We start from the raw sequence: 19,809 nt of genomic DNA, 5'->3' as shown, positions 1-19,809 counted from the left end.
TACTGTGATCATTTGAGTGATGTAGTTTAGAGATGAGTCTTGAGGAAAGCTACAAATGCTGTTAACCAATTGCAAGTTGACAATCAGCTTTGACCTGGCAGCTGGTTAGTGCTGGTATAAACACATGTGGCTGTGGTTGTGTGACCACTGTTGACATTGACAACACTTTAGACAGTAACATTGGCAAAGAAAGCATGGTAATGCCATGCAAGAATTTTAAACTATTGCTTCAAATATGACCAATAACAAGACACCATGAGTTCAGGAATGGCTTAACCACAAGGCATGACAAATGATTTTACTGTAATTGACTGCACCTCAATATAGGAAAATGTATGTGTCACAACGATTTCCATAGCTACAGCCATACCATAATCATAGCAACAGTAGCGCAGCCTATAAAAACCACAGTCAATGCAGCTGGTATTAACACTCATAATCACCTTACCAATGGTCGCAGAAATAACTGAGCTAAGTAGTTAGCTTACTATTAGCTACAAAGCAACACATTTTGTGGCTGATACCAAACATGATGTCATCCTCCATTATGAGCCTACCATTACCCTACCTGAAGTTACAGTGGCTTACAAACTAGAATATGTGTAAAATGTGCTTAAAACTTTTTCATGGCAGCTATGTTGACATGTCAAACAGAAAGAGAAAGTGTAATTAATAATGTTAATGGTGGCTGTATTCCATTTAGATGAGCCAGCACTGGGTTCCTGGTAATGTCCATTCATGCTAAGTGGAAAAGCTTAACTGGAAACACGATGTAACAGACAGTCATAACCGTTATTACGGACAGCTTTTCCATCTGTGAAAACAATTAAAATGTCTGTTGGTAAAACTGAGCCAAGAGTTATAGGTGTGCAGCTAGTTTCATTTTTCATGCATGTGAGTAGTGTTTATAAATTTGGGGTATTTGTAGACTTCTGCCTTCATACTTCTACCACAGTTAAATACTTTAAACCACATACTTTATGTGATATTCAAAATGTGATGTGCTTATAAATATATAAGCGCATATATAATAATATATTGTCTGTAAAATGTCATCAAATCGGCTATAATGACAAATTCCTTTTTTTTTAAAATTCTTAAATGTGACCTGTCATGCAATGTCTCTTTTTGTGGATTTTATGTTAAGAGAGTTTCTGTAAGCGTTCCTCCTCTCATTTTGTATGCTTCACAACATTCAAATAACATTCAAATTACTTCCAGAGTATTGATAAGATACAGTGCTGTATTTTGTATACTTCAGAACATTCAAATGATATTAAAATGACTTATACAATTTGATAAGATAATTCAACCCATCATATCTGGAACGTCTAAACAATAATGTGATGCCCCTGGGCTAATCAACCCTATGAGATAATACTACATAGATACCACCCAACATATATTTTTCCCACTGCAGTGCTGAGAAATTCAGCTGCCAAATTGTACCAGCAGAGGGCCTTAAAGACCAGTACTTCAGTAGTTCATCATCAGAAAACAAACCAGCCTTTGACTAGTATGACTCTTCTTCCCTTTTTTAAGAATAGATCTCTTGTGTGATGGCAACATTGGCCATCACGCCACACAGAAATTTAGGTGTGAGATGGTTTCATGCAGCACTTAATGATCTTGTGTGGTTAGGTGTGGTAAAAATAAAAGTTTGAGAGTCTGCAAGCAATGCAACAAGCATACTGTGACACAACTTCCTGGAAGTACTCTTAGTTCCTTCCTTGTAGTAAGACGCTAATACGTGGTGTATTAACTCCTGTCAGTGCAGTGAAATTACCTATGAGAGATTAAAGCATGACTCGGTAGGTATCGTGATATTTGCATTATATTACCTGTACTCCACATTCAACACTTTAAAGAAATATGACAAAGATTTTAGACTTATTGCAAATATAACTGATTACATTATTAGCTGATTGTTGTACAGGAAGCTGTCACTAAGACTTTGTGATGTGCAAAAGGTTTTTCTTCTCTTGATGATCAGTTGATACATTCCTTGATTTACTAATTAATAAAAAATCACCTGATAATCTTATAGGCTATATACATAATATATACATAAAACATACTTTTTTTTGCAATGTGATTATCAAACAGTTGTTATAAAGATGTGTAATGGAGTCATGATAATTTACAGTTTAACTCTAAACACTGGGAATTATATAGTATATGAATAGTAAAACACATACAAAAAACCCCCCAATATGTACATGTATATGAAACTTGAATTAAGAATAAATACACATAAAATCCTGCTTATATAACTTTAAAAAAATAAATCAATGTCTATCGGACAACACATAAGCCAAAATCGGTCTATAATATCGGCTGACTGCTATATCGGTCTGGCTCAATCTGATATATTACTCATCTAATAACATGAAAGCAGCATTTTAATGTTATTAGTTTTAGTTATTAAGCCTGCAACACACTGTCTTTTGGAGTTACACATAGTCTACAATAATTTCATTTGAAATGTAAGGATGTAGAAGTAGCCTATGAAGTAGCATAAGATGAAAATAATTAAAATAGGATTAATTAGACAGTTATAGATATAGCAGTAGATATCTTACCGTGTGTCTGTGTTTACCTGGAGCAGCCTAACTGATGACGCAGCGAATGAAGATGTGCTTTCATGCTGTAATGGTCAGTGTGTTTTGCATGTTTTTCCTACTATTTGCAACACCTGTTATCTGATGCTGTCAATCACACAGGTGCCCGAGAATCTTCTGACCAATTGCTATGTCGAGACTGGACGACGACGCACACAAACCGGAAGTAATGTTCCGTAGCAGCGTTACGACGAAAAAAAAAAAAAAAAAAACACACACACACAGAGCTCACGGTGCTACTAAACTACCGTGGCCATTGTACATCTCCGCCGCCACGTGCATGGACGATAAATACACATAACGTTTAATATTAGCGCCCTCATTCAACCACCGTGTGGACTATTGGGAAATATTTAAAGTGCTTGAATTGACGGTGGAAACATTATGAAAATACAGTGACAAGACCAGCATTTATCTAAGGTGAGTCTGTCACATTCCTACAGCACGTTAGCTAGCACTCACGTCAATATATGGCAACATTGTAGTATATTAAGACATTTTTTAGTCGTCGTTTAAAAAAAATAAAAAGAACAGATGTTTACTTCACTGTCAGCTCGGTGATGAAACGACTCTTGTTTGCTTGTCTCTCTTGTATTCGTGAAATAGGGTTAGTATAAAATTATATTCACTGACTTACATGGCTTTTAAAATGTACTTAATGTATAGGCCTATGTTATTATCAGTAGTTTCATTGAGTTACAATTGTGTAATATAATATCACAACAGTTGCATCTTTAATTTAGCCCCATAAAACGTGCCCCCACATAGCTTAATTAAGATAATATATTGCAACATTTCCTCTAATATAATTTTGCCATTCACATTTAATTATATGGTGTTTAACTTCACCTCTAGGGATTCAGTTGCTTGGGGAAATGACATCTGTGTTGTGTCTTAAATATCCTACACAGTAAACTATTAAATCACTGCATTCAATATTACAGTACACCTGTTTGTACCACTTAAGCCATGATTTGGACCTACATTGTGGGCTTCAGTGTACTCAACAGAGAATGCATACTGTCCCCTTTAATTACATATGTATTTATTACATTTACTACATGTATTTTGGTGGTGTTTGGGAGCTACATGGTATCTGATGGTCTGATGGACACATGGTCTGTGTGACTCAGTCTGGATTATGGAAAGGAGCTCTAATCTCTTGTGACTCAACAGTGAGACACTTTTTTGAGGGTTAACTGGTAAGGTGAGAGACTGTTATTACTGGGAACAAAAGCAGCAGGGAGAAGCTACTGAGGTCGGTTAACCATCTTTGACTACTTCTACTTAAAGGACAGGCTCATAATGATAGTCAGGTGATCTTCTGAACGTGGTATCAGTTTTTTCTCTTGCTGAAATCACTCTTCCTGTTCATACTAGCCATTAATATATCAAATCCTAATGTGCTTTCAATCTAAGCAAAAACCAGTCCAAGGCAATCTAAGTGCTAACTGTAAAGATTCCTCTATTATGTGCGTTAAGGTTGAATGGGACAGGGAAGTAAACATTGGGAGAATGATTTAGCATGTGCAAGTGTGAGTATGGAGGGAAAACCTAACCAGCTGTTTTTTACATCTAAAATAAAGAGTAACAAACTGGTTCATAACAGTCATGTTGGAAGCTTCATAAGATTGAGATGAACATTTAAATTAGGGCTGGGCGATATGGACAAAATCAAGTATCACGATATTTTAGACAAAAATACCTCGATATCGGTATTGCAACAATATTATAGAGATGACTGTTGATGCTTTCATAAAATATTTACACTATGACATCTTTGATAAATAATCATCAGTAATGGGAATATAATGACAAAGTGGGTAAAAGCAAATAATAGAACAGCTAGAACAATCTGGTAAGTTCAGAAAATTACATCATTTTACAGTAATGCAGCCTTTAAAACCAGAAAAAGACAACAGTAATGCTGTATCACGATATTCAAATTTTAAGACGATATATAGTCTCATATCACGATATCGATATATATTGATATATTGCCCAGCCCTAATTTAAATATATATTTGCACAAAACTAGAACAGAAAGCACATTAAGAATGGGTCCTCTACCATTCAGTATGAACAAGATGAAACATGACAGCAACGCAAACCTGTGTCAGTGTTTTTTACAGGTACCTGACAGATAATTGTGAACCTGTCTTACAACAACCTGATTTAATGAACAACGGCTGTTTTTTATTAGATTTCCTCTAATATCTTTGACAGTTTCCTAGTTCTAACCTCACAAACAGCTGGCAGCTGCTGTCTGGAAGTTGTGATAAAGACTATGTGTTTGTGTTGACACAGAAGATTCAGTGTGTCTAATTGTTTGGCAGCACATGCCTCAAACAACAGCAGCTGCAGCTAGCAGTGTCACTTGTGGTGGCACCCTCAGCTGGTGAGATGCCAGGGTCGTAATATTACAGTACAAACAACAAAAAATTAACTAATGCCCCAAAGTCCTGCCACATCACAAAGACATGAGATATGTCACTGAAAGACAAAAAAAGGTACCATAATTATTTGATAATGAAAATCTATGTTCTGATATGTCACCATAATATAACAGCAGTGTTCCTATTGCCAACCTAGACTAGAGACTACTAATGCCACAAACAGAAGCAGCTACCGCGGCAGGTCTCTGACAGCGGCCACTTTTGTGTTGGCATGTATCCAGCATGCCCACACCACTTTGCAGTGGCAGCTGGAGGTGCCACCTCAAGTGCCACAGCTACCTGCCGCTGCTTCTAAATGAGCTCGCTCTCTTTCCGATTGTTTTCTTCAGGCTCCATGTTGCTCTCCTGCATCCTAATATGGGAGGAACAGTTTGATCTACTGTCAGGGGAAACGCCCACCACAAACAGGATCTTTAAACACAGACTGTTTTTTTGTCACTGGAAGAAATGGCTGAGGGTATGTTACTAAAGGAAGTGAGTTTGCATTAGAAAGTAGAAATTAAAGTAGGTTGAGCAAGACTGAGGTTTCGTAGTTAGCTGTCTGGAAGCAAATGAGATGTTCTCCTTTAATGAAAAGAGACATGTTGCTGCTTTTTCAGTCTTGTTTTGGTCCTTCATGCTCTCTCATCTCCCGCCTTGATATCTTCCTCGAAGACCTCAAGCTAAACAAGCACTGTCTGCTGCACAGGAGTTGCTTCCTCAAACTATTAAACAAACTATAATTAGTAAGAACTTAGCAGTGATTTTCCCCACTTTAAAGTTTCCGTGTGTGAACCTTTCTTACGAGACGCTGGATTTGAAGTTTTAAAGCGGATCGACAGTCGCCCCACAAATGCTAATGTCTTAGTAAAATCCTACTTCAGAGTTCTCTCACGTTTAGCGTGTTTTCTCAATGAAGTGGGAAGTTTCTTTCACATGAAACAATGAGCCTACTTATCCTGTCTGCCCTGTACATACTGCTGGTGACAGGAGGAGGAGGAGGAGGAGGGGGGGGGGGTGCAAGGAAAGAATGGGAATAAGTTCATATCTATAAGATTGATGCTGGAAGAAGTTTAGCCTGTTTTTTAGGAGAGGAAGTTAATATGAGGTTTCAGCTGTCTGCTTTCCGCCAAATCAAGGGTTTCTCTTCCAAAGTTACAGACTGACCTGAACAACTGTGAGCCTTTCCTACAACAAGCTTACACCCTGATGTTTTAAAACTTTGACTTCCGTCTATAATCTTGCAAATAACCTGTTCCTATTACTGAGCTGTTTGTTTGCGAACCAGTATTTGTTTACTGGTGACAAAGATCTGTACTACTGATAATTCATCTTTTTATGTCCAAAACACCAGAACATCATCCGCACTGTGCAGTTTGATAACCTACCAAACTGGTTATAAAAAAGTGGTGCACCCGTGTTCCATAAGAAAGGACACTTGTGATCATAAACATATTTTAAGTAGCTTATATCAAGCTGAGAGTGGGATTATACCAGCTGACATTCCTGTTGACATAGTAGACCTGTTAAGAAGTTGTGTTACTGTTTTTTCAGGTTTCCCACAACCCCCTATTTTTAGGCCCTGACACGAGACGACTCCAGTCCTGAACAAGTCGGCTTCAGCGCGTCCTCCTTAAGAACACACAGAAAAACGCCCAAAAGCAAACCAAAGACAAACCAGTAGTTTGACTGGTCAGCTCATACTGTGATATTACGTCTCTAACTCTCTCACCTCATGCTGTTTTCCCTTCATTTTTCCTTCAGAGGAGCAGAGCTTTATTAGGAGAGCTTTGAAGCAGCAGGCAGTCTTCTAATTAAATTGTATCCACTGTCTTTTTCTCCTCCCAGCACGTTTATCACTTTCATAATCTCTTTTAATATAAAAAAGACTCCTGACACACACTCTTTGATTGTTTTCTGTCAGGTTTTCTTTTATAATTTTTAGCCTCGTTCATGATTTACCAGCCCGCTCTAATTAGTTCTGCTCTGCTGCCTAAAACATGATGTCTGGTTAGACTGTAATGACTTTTGGCCGAGGCGATTCCCTGTCGAGGGAGGGAAAGAAATCTGCGTCCGGTCAAGCAGTGCGCTGCCGTCTCACCTGATGAGAGAAAACAGGCTTTTCTTTTATTTGAGCCGCACATCACCTCTGTTCCAAGGAAAATGAAAAGGACGTTCATATCCGTGTGAATGATGTTGACTTAACTGAGCTGTATGAGGTTGAAGCGTGTGCCCTTTTTTTTTTTTAATGCCCTCTGAGAATGAAACAGCTGTGTTTCTGTGTGCCTGGTTACCAACGTCTGTTGTGCCACACCTGTTTTGTGGATTGGCAAACTTTAGGGAAGCAAAACTCTGACAAACAAATGGAAACCAAAAAAACCCAGTGGACCACAGTTGGTGAATAAAAAGGAACCGTGTCACATCCTCCTCATCCTCCACAGCTGCAACACACACACACACACACACACACACACACACACACACACATTGTTTGGGTTGTCGAGCTGTATTTTTAAGGATTCTTGCTGATTGAGTGTAGCTTCATTTTCTTGTCCAGTCAGATCCTCCCAACACGTCGAAACAAGCAGAGCAGCTGTACCTAAGCTGCCTGGGGGAATGTTGTTAGTTTGTGTGTGTGTGTGTGTGTGTGGGGGGGGGGGTTGCTTTTCCAGTTAGTGAGTCAATATGATTTCAATCCTGTTGGGTGTTTTTTCCCCTGTAATCTTGCAGCACTTCCAATCAGGCCAAAAGGAAATTTAAAAAAAAGTATGAGCATGTGTGCAGCGAGAGTCAAGCTCTGTGTTGTTGCCTGGGAAACGGTTGCTTACATAGCTCTGTTAAGGAATAGGGCATTGTGTAAAGTGTGCATGTAGCAAGTGAGTGGTAGAAAAATGATAATGAATGTGTTATTGGAGCAGAGGCAAAGGTTAGCAGTAAGTGATCAGTTAAGCAGTAAATGTACAGAACAGAATACAGTGTATCAGTTAATAAATGCTGCAGCTTCTCAAGGCTAAGAAGTCTCGTCTGTTGTTTCCACAACTGCCGGAAAAGTGACAATAACCAGGCTCGTTTAGGTGGACTGACCCTTTGTGGTGGACCAGGTAATCTCATTTTAGTGTCAATCACCTGAGATTGGACACATGTTTGGCTGCTGAGCGTCTCACTGTATACACACGAAAACAGACTTTCAGAGTAAAGTTCATATTAAAGGGGGGCGGTGTTTGCTCACAGCCTCAGGGTTCTGGTTCCAGTGTCAATGCCTCAGCGGAAAATCACTGAAACTGCACTTAGTCAGGTCATTTGATTGGACATGTAGTACACTCAGTGGCTGATTGACATTAAACTACATCCTGTTGGAGGGTTTAGTTCATTCTAGTGCTCACAAGTCAGTGTAATATAGCAGAGGTTAAAGCTTAAAGACTTCATGATCTGACTTCCGTGATTTTCTAATACTGCAGCTGCTCTGTTGCTTCTTTGGAGAGGGCAGCCCCTCACAGCTTCTCGCCAGAATGTACATAGATTCCTGCATCTCTAATTAGGAAAACCTTGGCAAAGAGAGTCTACATAACAAATCACGTGTACTGTTATCTGTGGAGACGCAGTTGACTTTTCTTTCTATGTGTGGTCTCCGTAGTTTCACCTGAACTTCCTGCATCGGGATGAAGAGACGAACAGACGCTCCTGCAGACAGGTGAGTAGAAACCAAACGGAAACAAGAAACTATCACTTCTCAATAAATTCGCTCTCGACCGCAGTTTCTCTCAGATTTTTTGCTCTCGACCACATTCTCTGTGTGGTTTCTAAAACAGGTTGATGCTGACTGAGGAGGATATTTTAAGAGATAAAATAAGAAGTAATCATGTCATTATTAAACTTTAAAAGCAAAGCATTTTTCAATCAATTTTTATCTTATCCAGACGGACACTTTTTTCAAATAACACCCTTTACTTGTCATTTACAGAGGCTACTTGGTGGGAGTCTTTTTCTTCATTCTGGGCCTGGGAACGCTGCTACCATGGAACTTCTTCATGACCGCTTCATTGGTAAAAAAAAAACATGGCAATTGCTTCAAATGATCTGCTTCTCTGCTGAAATGTTTTTTTTGGGTTTTTTTTTTTTTTTTTTAAACAATGTTTTTATTTATTTTCCTGCTGAAATGTTTTAGTGCATTAAAACCTATAGATTCAGTCAATAAGATGGTTATATTTCATCATTTTCCCAGTCAGGTCTTCAATAATCTGAAGTGACAGTGTGTAAGTTACTGGTCTAATGGTTTTAATGCTTATGAGCAGAAAGCTGTTTACGTAATTTAAGAAAATGTCTAGTGGATCTACAGAATGATACTTAAGTAAACATGATGGATGAGATTAGTCATATTGGTAGGTATTGGTATGTAGCGAGTGGTTTAAGTGATTTGTTGACGTCTTGCATGTTATGTAGGGTGTTAAGATGTCATGACCCATAGGGACCCATAAATCCACACAGTCATATGACTATGTGGGTCACTGCACGTGTACCCATGTGATGATTTCACACACAGTACCTGCATCCCCATCAGTGCCTCGTGAGCCCTTTGATTACCGCTGAAAGTACTGACACTTCAGTCCAAGCTATTTTCAGCTGCTTTGCTGATAGAGAGCAGAGGACTGTGAGAGTGACCAGCATCACAGTCAATGTTAGCCTCAGGCAGCAACCCAAACAGAGAAGCAGTGTTATTATATTGCCGTGTCATATTCACTACATTATCTACATATCTGTTCTGATCAGCCAGCCGCACTGCCTCCATTATGGAAATGTTGGTTTATGCTGACAGAGAGCCACTGTGATCAGTGTCAGACAATACACCAGTGTGTGTGTGTGTGTGTGTGTGTGTGTGTGTGTGTTCCAGTTTCTCAGCTGCTAATGAATAATAAGTCAGATCTGAAGATTAGTATTGCTTTCAGCTACAGTAGTTTATCATGTGCCTTAACCTACTTTGTGGTCACTTTACAACCGTATTACAAGTCTGGATTATTTTATTAGAGCTTGATGGCCTATTACAGTGTCATTATAGCATATATAAGTTGCCAGAGGACTGTCTAAGTTGGGCTGCATTAAAGCTGCATTAGTTCTTTTGTGTCTCTTTTATTTTCCGTGATCAGACTGCAGGCAAATCATATGTTTCTCAAATCAGATCTTTAAGACAGACTGTCCCCACTGTTACTTACAAGCAATCAGATCAAATTTGTGTGTCCAGGCTTCACCAACCTATCTGCATGGGTTGCTGTGGTAACGATGAATGCGTCAGTAACTACAGGGCGCATGCAGGTGATGCTTTTCAACAAAGAAGCATGAGAAAAAGACATCCATCATCCCCCAAAAAGTGCCAGCTGAAAGTTTATTTCAGCATGTCTGTTATTGTCTGGGTTGCTGGTAGCAGCATGGAGTCTTCTCAGCTGTTCTCATGTACTTCCATCACTCTGGATTTGATGTCATTGTCGTGTGGCGTGACACAAAAGACGCCTTGGGTTTGTCTAACATGAATGAAAACAGCTGCCTGCATCAGGAAACACGGTTGGCTGGTGAGAGGGAACAAAAACAGTAAAGTCGAGGGTCATAAAACCAAAAACAATTCGTTGAAAGAAGCTAGAACTCCCCATCTTCAGTCAGCTGATCATTTTAAGAGTAAGAAGTAAAAGTACCAAAAGTTGCCCTGACAACTGTACAATTTAAATAAGAATTGATCATAACATGTATTTCCTTTTATTTTAATGTACTGTATGTTTTTATGCTTGCATGTACATGAAAGGGAAGCCAGCAGGATAACTTAATGATGTAATAATATTTGTCTTGCCTCCTCTGGGTTTGCAGTATTTTCAAGGCCGCCTAAACAAAACAGAATGGAGCAACGGCACAGCGGTGCAAAAAGAATACTTCTTCAACAACTGGATGACTCTGCTGTCCCAGCTGCCCCTGCTGCTCTTCACCCTGCTCAACTCCATCCTCTACCAGAGGTCAGCCATGTGCTGCTGTGGGGAAGCCTAAATAAAGAGGATTCCCGATTGAGTGTCAGTTTCATACAGTTTCAAGTGTTTGCAATGATAAACTGATGTGTGTGTTGTGTGTGTGTGTGTGTGTGTGTTTCAGGATATCAGAGGCAATGCGCATCGCAGGGAGTCTGGTTTTTATCCTGCTGCTCTTCATCCTCACAGCAGTGCTGGTCAAAGTGCCCATGGAGGAAGATCGCTTCTTCTCCGTCACCATGGCTACTATCTGGTTCATCAACTGTAAGTCAGAGCGAGGGAAAGCTTGAAAGCCGCAGATAAAGGCGAGCGCGTGTCTGATTCAAATGTCGTCCCCAGCGTTCGGAGCCGTGCTGCAGGGCAGTCTGTTCGGACTGGTGGGTCTGCTGCCACAAAAGTACAGCGCCATCTTTATGAGCGGCCAGGGCCTCGCCGGGACCTTCGCTGCCATCGCCATGCTGATAGCCATAGCCAGTGAGTCCACCCACACACACACAAAAAACACCAGTGGGTGCCTAATCCCCCAGTTGCCTAGTAACAGGGAACATTCAAAATTGATGTGGAGCTAGTTAAATCAGCATGACACCACACAACAACACACACCTGCTCCATTTCAGACACGACAAGACCGGTATTGTAAGACTTCTTAATTAGTAACGTGTGTGTTTGTGTTTCAGGTGAAACCGACTCTGAAACAGCAGCGTTGGGTTACTTCGTCACGCCGTGCGTGGGCACCCTGGTCACACTGATCAGCTACGTGCTCCTGTCCCGCCTGGTCAGTCAGCCCTTAGTTTGCATGACTACATTACCCACAAATCCATTCAACCTCACCTCAGCTTATCCCTTTAAAGCTGGTTTAATTCAGAATTACAAAGTATACAAAGCAAAGCAATATGATCACATCTTAAAAAGTGATGGTATTTAAGGCTGCCAAAGTATGAAATTGTATTGCACACATGTTTCTAGAAATCTCTTATACTCTATCTTAGTGTAAACATGTAAACGGATGTATTTCATTTGTGTCATCTGCAGGAATTTGCTCAATATTATCTGGACAAAAGCAGCAAATACGAGGCGGGCACTACAGACGAGCTGCTGACAGGTGAGATTCAGACTTCTTCTCACACCTGCTGGTTTAATGTAATCGTGTCCTCATTCTCAAGTGTGAGCTCTTTACAACCGGTGGAATTAAGATCATCAAGCATTAGTCTGAGCGAGTGAACCTCCGCTGCGTTTTTTTTCTCCAGCAAGTTCATAATTCTGTCCTTCATAGTCTGGCCGAATCAAATCAATTCAGTGGAACATTATCTTGTTAAGTCAGTTGACCCTCTGTTTATACAGTTGGAGTCCTGGCAGCACCCAGACAAAGACTGAGTCTGTTACACACACAGAGGCCCACACACACACACTCACACACACACTCTTTGTCAGTGTTTTCCATGAATGCTAAAAAGGCCCAAAGTGGCGCACTTCATCAAATCATTCACTAAAGCAGACACCATGTTTGATATATGTCCTCCAAAGCACACGTTGAACAATGAGGGGTTTTTACTTTAATTAACAGAGAGCAGCACGGAGAACGGTAAGGTGAACGGCCACGCTAACGGCTCCGTGCCCGGCAGCGCTACTAAAGACAGCAGTACAGGCGAGGCAGAGGTGGACCCGCACCCCAGTCCAGACGGGACCAAGCAGTCCTTCCTGCCACTGGAGCAGGCAGAGAAGGGACAAGCCAAGGCCTCGGTCATAGAGGTCTTCAAAAAGGTAAGACCCAACTCAAAACTGTTACTACTTGCATGTTAGTAATGAGACGTTAACTTTAGAAAAAAAGTATTTAAAGAAGTTGTTTTTCTTTTTCTTGGCAGATTTGGGTGATGGCGTTCTGCGTGACGTTTGTGTTTACAGTCACTCTGTCCGTCTTCCCCGCTGTCACAGCAGATGTCAAAACATCATCTCCGGGAAATTGGGGTATGACTGAGTCCTAGTTCACCTCCCTGATGAGATAACAACTTTGCTGCATGTAATACATACTTACCGAAGTCTAATTCTATTTATGTCCTGTTTATCTTGTTTGTTATTCTCGGTTCAGAGCGCTTCTTTATCTCAGTGTGCTGCTTCTTGATTTTCAACCTTGGTGACTGGCTCGGCCGGACAATCACCACCGTAATACACTGGGTGAGTATAGAGAGAAGTACAGTTTTTCTTCTGCATCCAGTTTGTTACCACTAAAAGTGATCATTGCTTAATTTCCTTCAATATTTCAGACATCTTCACTAAACTACACTTCAGTAAAGTACTGTCTGTGCACAGGCCTGCATTGTATTACAGCAGCTGTTTGCCTCATTTACATGAGTCTCCAGTATGAAAATATAACTAATTTGACTGCACATACCTGCTTGCTCTTGGAAAACTCAAAACCAGCACAAGAGCAGACAGACACGAGACTGAGTTTAATTAGGTCAGTTATTACACATATCAATTCTGCACGTTTTTACAGTGTTAATTAGGTGTTTATCACTTCCTGCTTCCTTCTTCATCCAGTAGCACTGAAGGAAAGAAAACACAGTTTGGGATTAGGATGGATTCTGCAACCGTATTTTTTGGGCAGCAGTATATTTTGTATGTGGGAAATACGGCTGTCAGTCTTCCTCTATAAATCCATTTGAATTGAATTCATTATTATTTTTAATCAAATTATATTTACATTTTTAATGCTCAGATTTAGTCTATTATTAATATTTACAATGTACTCATACACATGCTTATGTGTTGCCAATGCCACTGTCAACATGTAGTTATTGTACATTCTGTCCACTAGAGAGCATCCCAACATTACCAAGAAACAGGCTAAAGCTTTCAGCTAGCTGTTAAGTAATAACTAAGTTTAGGCACAAATGAATAATGTTGTCAACTGTAATGAGCATTTTTAATCTCAACACATTTCTCTCCTCATTGTTAACGCTTTCAGTTAACTGAGCGAAAGCCTGGGCTGCTTAAACCGAAAATAGATAAAAGTGCTCAGTGCGGGAAGGTGTGTAGATGTGAATCAGTTCAGAGAGATATGATGGTGCCAGGTTGTGAAGGATCTTGTAAGTAAGGGGTAGAATCTTAAAATCAATGTGGGATTTGATAGGGAGCCAATGAAGTTGCGGCAGGGCAGGAGTGATGTGTTCAATAGAGGGGGTTCTGGTTATGATACAGGCGGCTGCGTTCTGTACCAGCTGGAGTTTGTGGAGAGATTTCCGCGGAAGACCAAAGAGGAGAGCGTTACAGTAGTCCAGACGGGATGTGATCAGGGTGTTTACCAGGATAGCGGTGCAGGTTGGTGAAAGTGAGGGACGGAGACGATTGATGTTCCGTAGATGGAAGTATGCAGTCCGAGTAACGTTATTGATGTGGGCTTCAAAAGATAATGTGCTGTCCAGGATAACACCCAGGCTCTTTACCTGAGGGGATGGAGGAACAGTGGAATTGTCGATGGACATGGAGAAAGTGTTGAGTGTTGCTAAGGTTGATCTGGTACCAATGAGGAGGACCTCAGTTTTTTCGCCGTTGAGTGAGAGCCATGATTTAATTTCCAGTAAGCAGTCCGATAGGGCGATGGGTGGCAGAGTGGAAGTAGGCTTAGTGGAAAGATAGAGTTGGGTATCATCAGCGTAACAGTGGAATTGTATGTCAAATTTCCTGAGAATGTGACCAAGAGGCAGAAGATAAATAATGAACAGGAGGGGGCCAAGGACAGAGCCCTGGGGAACACCACTAGAGACTGGAGAGGAGCCGGATCTCAGGTTCTTGAATTGAACAAACTGTGTGCGGCCAGAGAGATATGATCGGAACCAGGCCAGAGGGATGTCAGTGATTCCAATGGAGGATAACCTGTCCAGGAGGATGTCATGGGAAACGGTGTCGAAAGCTGCGCTCAGGTCGAGGAGAACCAGAATGGAGAGAAGTCCAGAGTCAGATGCCATTAGGAGGTCATTGGTGATTTTCACGGATCGGATCTGCGCCAGGTTTCTTGATTGTTGGAGTTGTTGCAGAAGTTTTGAGTGAAGATGGAAGAACAGCAGAAGTCAGTGAGGAATGAATGATGTCACTTATTAAGGAGGACAGGCAGGTAGGCAGACTTTTACCAGGTGGGTAGGTAGGGGGTCTAACTGGCAGGTGGATTATGATTTATGGATAAGACCAGATATTTCAGAGACAGTTGGCAGTTTGAAGCTGGATCTAAATTAAGCAAATGAAAAACGTATTAAGTACTTCATCCCATTGATATACGAATCATTTAAAACTTGAATACTGCCATAAATGATTTGCAACAATGCCTAGAACGGGTTAAGACATCAACAGATACTAAATTCAGTCCAAGGTGAGAGCGGTCGTTAAACTGCTGGAGGGAACATGACTCAGTGACTGAGTCCTGACTGGAAATGACCTCCTTCCTCCTTCACTGGACCAGTAACAACACATTAACATGAACGTAGGCTGTGATAGTGTGATTTGGTTCTTGCTCCTGTAATTGTTACTCATGCAGCATATTCATGTTGTTTTTCCTGTACCAGCTGGGTCTGTCTCTCCCACACAACAGTTTTTCTCCGCTCCCACGCCGACACATGAAAATCCCCCTCATGGCCTACATCCACATGATTCTCTCTTCTCCATCTAGTTTCTATTCAAGCCACAACAGAAAGTCATTTTCCAACCCTACATTGTACTGTTTGTCCTCTATGAGAGATTTATATCGTTGTTGTCATTTAATCTCATACTCATTTTATGTTCTCACCTTTTCCAAATCCTCTTGTCACTCTACATAATCTAATTTATATCCCCCGATTTGCTCTCTCTCTCTCTCTCTCTCTCTCTCTCTCTCTCTCCCTCTCCCCAGCCTCGTAAAGAGTCCCGTATCTTCCCGGCGCTCGTCGTCTCCAGGGTGATTTTCGTCCCTCTGCTCATGCTCTGCAACGTCCAGATCCGCTCCAACCTTCCCGTCTACTTCGCCCACGACGCTGCTTTCGCCACCATCATGATTCTCTTCTCTCTGTCCAGCGGATACTTCGTCTGCCTCTCCATGTCCTACGCACCGCAGTGAGTGCACACGTTGACGCTGAGCACATGTGACGATAAATAAAGCCAGTGTAAATATCACTGCGTAATGAAAGCTGTAGCCTTATCAGTGCACAGCTGCCAGCATGATATTAGCTCACAAGTCGCACCTGTTAAGCAGGAGTTACGTAATTGTGACATTTTACACCTCAGCTGACGTACACTTTTATAAAACACTGTTGTGCTTTTATGTGTTGAGTGGAGTATTGAGGAGAAGTTAACAACACTGGCACATTATATATGGTAAATACACATTTTACCCAGCAGGAAGCAACCAGTCTGAGGATGCCAGCAGCACCTTCTGGTATTCATAGAGTTAAGGTCAATGAGCTCATCTAATTGTAAAAAAAAACACAGCAGGATTGTGCTACTGTATGTCACAGTATGACCCAATGCACATTCCATATTGATATGAAAAACTAGTGTCTACCTACAAGCAGGATTTGTCAAATCACAACTGGTTTGCAGTATGGAAGACTTTTTTATTTAATGAGAAAAGTAGAATTTCAACCAAGGAAAACATATACAACACATAATTATTCTAAGAGTGTTTTTCATGTCTTCAAACATGGGTGAGAGGAATCTTTGAATCTTGCTATGCAGCAGCAGCATCATCATAATTGTCAGATCTTGGAGTGTCCTTAAACACACCATCAAGGTGGGTCCCATGGTAACACAACATAACATAACCCCAGTAAAAGTGGGTGATTGTTCACTGTGTTGACTCGCAGATGTTAGTGTAGTGTGTTTATGTGACACGAAGGGAGAGTTGTGATTTCTGATGTTTGTCTGAGACATTTGAAAGCAGCAGAAACAGCTGACATCTGCTCTGTCTTCAGGTTGGTGGAACCCAAGGATGCAGAGACCGCAGGAGCCCTGATGACCTTCTTCTTGGCTCTGGGTCTTTCCATTGGAGCCGCACTGTCCTTCCCTCTCCGAGCTCTGGTCTAGACTGTAGTCTCACACACACACACACACACACACACACACACACACATACATACACACACACACACAATCACGATTATTAAAACAATTTTTTTTTACTTTAGAAACATGCTGCATTTCTTGTCCATTCAGCTCAATTAATTTTCTCTCCAAGCAGCAGCCTTTTATCTGCCGCTTAACGCAACACACAGCAGATGTGCAGAGATATTAGTGCTGATGATAGTTTACACAACACATCCTGGTTTTGAATAATTAGTCAGTAAACTCAGCATTGTCTGACGCAGGCTGGAAAATGTGCACTTTTATTTACAGTTAAAAACATTTCGCCGTGTTTCAGCTCCTGTCAAAGTAACTGAGCTGCGGTGGCTTCAGGTGTAAACTTTCAAAATAAAACCTTAGTTATTGTGCGCTTCTCATTATTATTAACAAACAAAGTTGGGGCTGTAAATTACGGGAGATTCCCGGGAGAAAAGACAAAACGGGAAGGCGGCGGGAGATGAGTCTAAAATACGAGAGAAACCTGGGAAAACTGGAGTGTTGGCAGCTGTACAGTGCATGCTTTGGAGGAGGGACGGAAACACGCATGCGCGGCTTTATGCAGGCTGTTTGTATAAAACGTTGCACAACGGAATGTGACAAAAAATCGTTTCCCCCCGATTTTATTAGTTTTGACATCGTTTGGCCCCAAAATCGTAATCACGATCAAATTTCGATTGATTGAGCAGCCTTAACACACGTATATATATAAATGTGTATATATATGGACGGGAAAATGTGTGAGGTGGTGTGTGTGTTACAGCACGACAGTCATGCTAACGATAATATGCAGTAATACTGGTATCTACAAGTGTAGCAAGGATGCCCAGCTACACACACACACACACACACACACACACACACACACACACACACACACACACACACACACACTAAACTGACAGGATTCCTTTTAGAAGAAGGGAAGTGTGTATGTTATTTTCTGACAACCTAAAGAGGATAGAACAGCTCCCCTCTGTACAGTCAACTTTTTGTGTTAACTGTTAATTTTTTAGATTTATTTATGTTTACTTTGTTGTAAGTCGTTTTTTTTAGGCATTATGCTCAGTTGCTCTACACAATATGTAGAAGGGAAACTTTAGAAAGACAGGATTGATTTTTAAAAACTAGAGGCGACTTTTTTTTTTTAAAGATTCTACTTTGATTGATGGCTTGATTACTTATTGTTAGATGAAATGTTTTTGAGTTACTGAATTTTTTTGTATTTTTTAATGAAATAGCTGTATGATAGAGAAGTAGATCAAACAAAAAATAGTGTTGTACATTGAACTTTTGTACTGAAAATGACCGATGGAAGATCAATTTTGCCAATTCCAGTTTTTCTTCCTCCCCCAGTTTTACTCATCAGAGTCAGCTGCGTCTCTAACATAGAGGCTGCTACTGCCATCTGCTGCTCAAAATACTTCAGGTGCATTTCCTGTTGCTTAAACATGACCCTGTGTCAGGACAGAGGGAACTAATAACTGACTATACAGCAGCTGTTTAAACTGACCTGTCAGAGCTGTGATCACTTCCGTTTTTTTTAACTCCAATGCGGTGGTGCTGTTGTTTCTATAAACAATAGAATCACATGTGGACATAAAGTAAATGTTGAGAAAAAAAGCACTACGTAATTCTTCTGTTTAGTATTGTATAGCTGTTGTATTGGTTACTTTCAACCAATGTGCCATGCTTCAATGACAGATGACACTGTTTTTGTTGAGATGTATAGAAATTAATATATTGCCCCAGACAGATGTAGATTTATCTTAACACTATCCTCATTTATATTGATTGGACTTTTTTTTTTTTGAAGTCGATTTGTATGCTTAACATTAAAAGAGTGAATGTGTTTTGTAACAGAAGTTTTCAAAGCTGCTGATGCTATAATGTGAACTAAGGGCTGAATGGAGCAAACTAAATTAGTGGCATTAAACAAAACAAAAAAAGGCATGACTTGTGTTATGCTGCATTCACATCCAATTAACTTTAAACTCATGCATTAAGAAATGGTTTGCAGCAAGCTAAATATGGTACAATGAGCCACTAATACACATATAAGGCAGATGTTTTTTTCTTTTTAACCGTATTTCCCACAGAATGTAAATACAGTGTCAGAAATAGAAATATGTGAACTCAGGTCATGTTGCAGTGATTTTTTTTTATTTTTACATCAGGATCCTGTTGTGTCACTTTATACCATACGTCAACATTAAGAAACCAATAGAAAGAATTCAAACTGTGATTAGACTTTCCTCTTTTCTTTCTTGTTCTAAATTTCTTGTCAAAGAATGTAGACTCATTGGAAATGATTAGATATGGTTCAGTTCTGTCATAATCAGCCTTAATCATAATCCAACCCAGTTTCAAAGGTTTGTGTTGTGTTTACATCCACATCATATTGGACTGACTATCACCGCAGCATTAATACTTCATGTAGACTGTTAGATGCAGTTGACTTGTGCTCCATTTAAAAACAGAAGACACACACAGAGGATAGTGATTGTGCTACTGGACCATGTCTCATGAGTTATAGTAAAGGGAATTGATACTTCTGCATGTTCATAATGTATATGTGTAGACTTGACTGTAAATAAATGGATTGTTTCAAACTGCTGTGTGTGTGTGTGTGTGTTTGTTGCTGATGAGGTTAATTTGCATGAAAACAAA

The 19,809-nt window shown here is 40.4% G+C and overlaps 1 protein-coding gene across 3 annotated transcripts; it reads left to right on the top strand.

Moving 5' to 3' along the window:
• Nucleotides 1-2,828: 2,828 nt before the first annotated feature.
• LOC134005483 (equilibrative nucleoside transporter 2-like) lies at nt 2,829-19,755 on the top strand. 3 transcript variants are annotated; one of them, XM_062444401.1, is made up of 13 exons: nt 2,829-3,041; nt 8,691-8,747; nt 9,018-9,099; nt 10,907-11,049; nt 11,183-11,322; nt 11,398-11,532; nt 11,736-11,833; nt 12,091-12,160; nt 12,623-12,819; nt 12,921-13,023; nt 13,145-13,230; nt 15,938-16,137; nt 16,995-19,755. In XM_062444401.1, the coding sequence occupies exons 2-13, from the start codon at nt 8,716-8,718 to the stop codon at nt 17,104-17,106; spliced, it is 1,398 nt and encodes a 465-aa protein (XP_062300385.1). In that variant the 5' UTR covers nt 2,829-3,041; nt 8,691-8,715; the 3' UTR covers nt 17,107-19,755. The 3 variants fall into 3 exon arrangements, with proteins under 3 accessions (XP_062300385.1, XP_062300387.1, XP_062300386.1); XM_062444403.1 differs by lacking the exon at nt 2,829-3,041 and adding an exon at nt 8,353-8,567; XM_062444402.1 differs by lacking the exon at nt 2,829-3,041 and having other exon boundaries at nt 8,353-8,747.
• Nucleotides 19,756-19,809: the final 54 nt, after the last annotated feature.

The sequence above is a fragment of the Scomber scombrus genome, chromosome 23 (assembly GCF_963691925.1).
Source record: "Scomber scombrus chromosome 23, fScoSco1.1, whole genome shotgun sequence".
Taxonomy (NCBI): domain Eukaryota; kingdom Metazoa; phylum Chordata; class Actinopteri; order Scombriformes; family Scombridae; genus Scomber; species Scomber scombrus.
This window is presented reverse-complemented; position numbering and strand designations above follow the sequence as displayed.

Bases quoted from the DNA above. Each gene is read 5' to 3' on its own strand.
- LOC134005483 (XM_062444401.1), top strand. From the start codon at position 8,716: ATGAAGAGACGAACAGACGCTCCTGCAGACAG. The intron at 11,323-11,397 runs GTAAGTCAGAGC...TGTCGTCCCCAG, and splicing joins TACTATCTGGTTCATCAACT to CGTTCGGAGCCGTGCTGCAG. The intron at 12,161-12,622 runs GTGAGATTCAGA...TTTAATTAACAG, and splicing joins TACAGACGAGCTGCTGACAG to AGAGCAGCACGGAGAACGGT.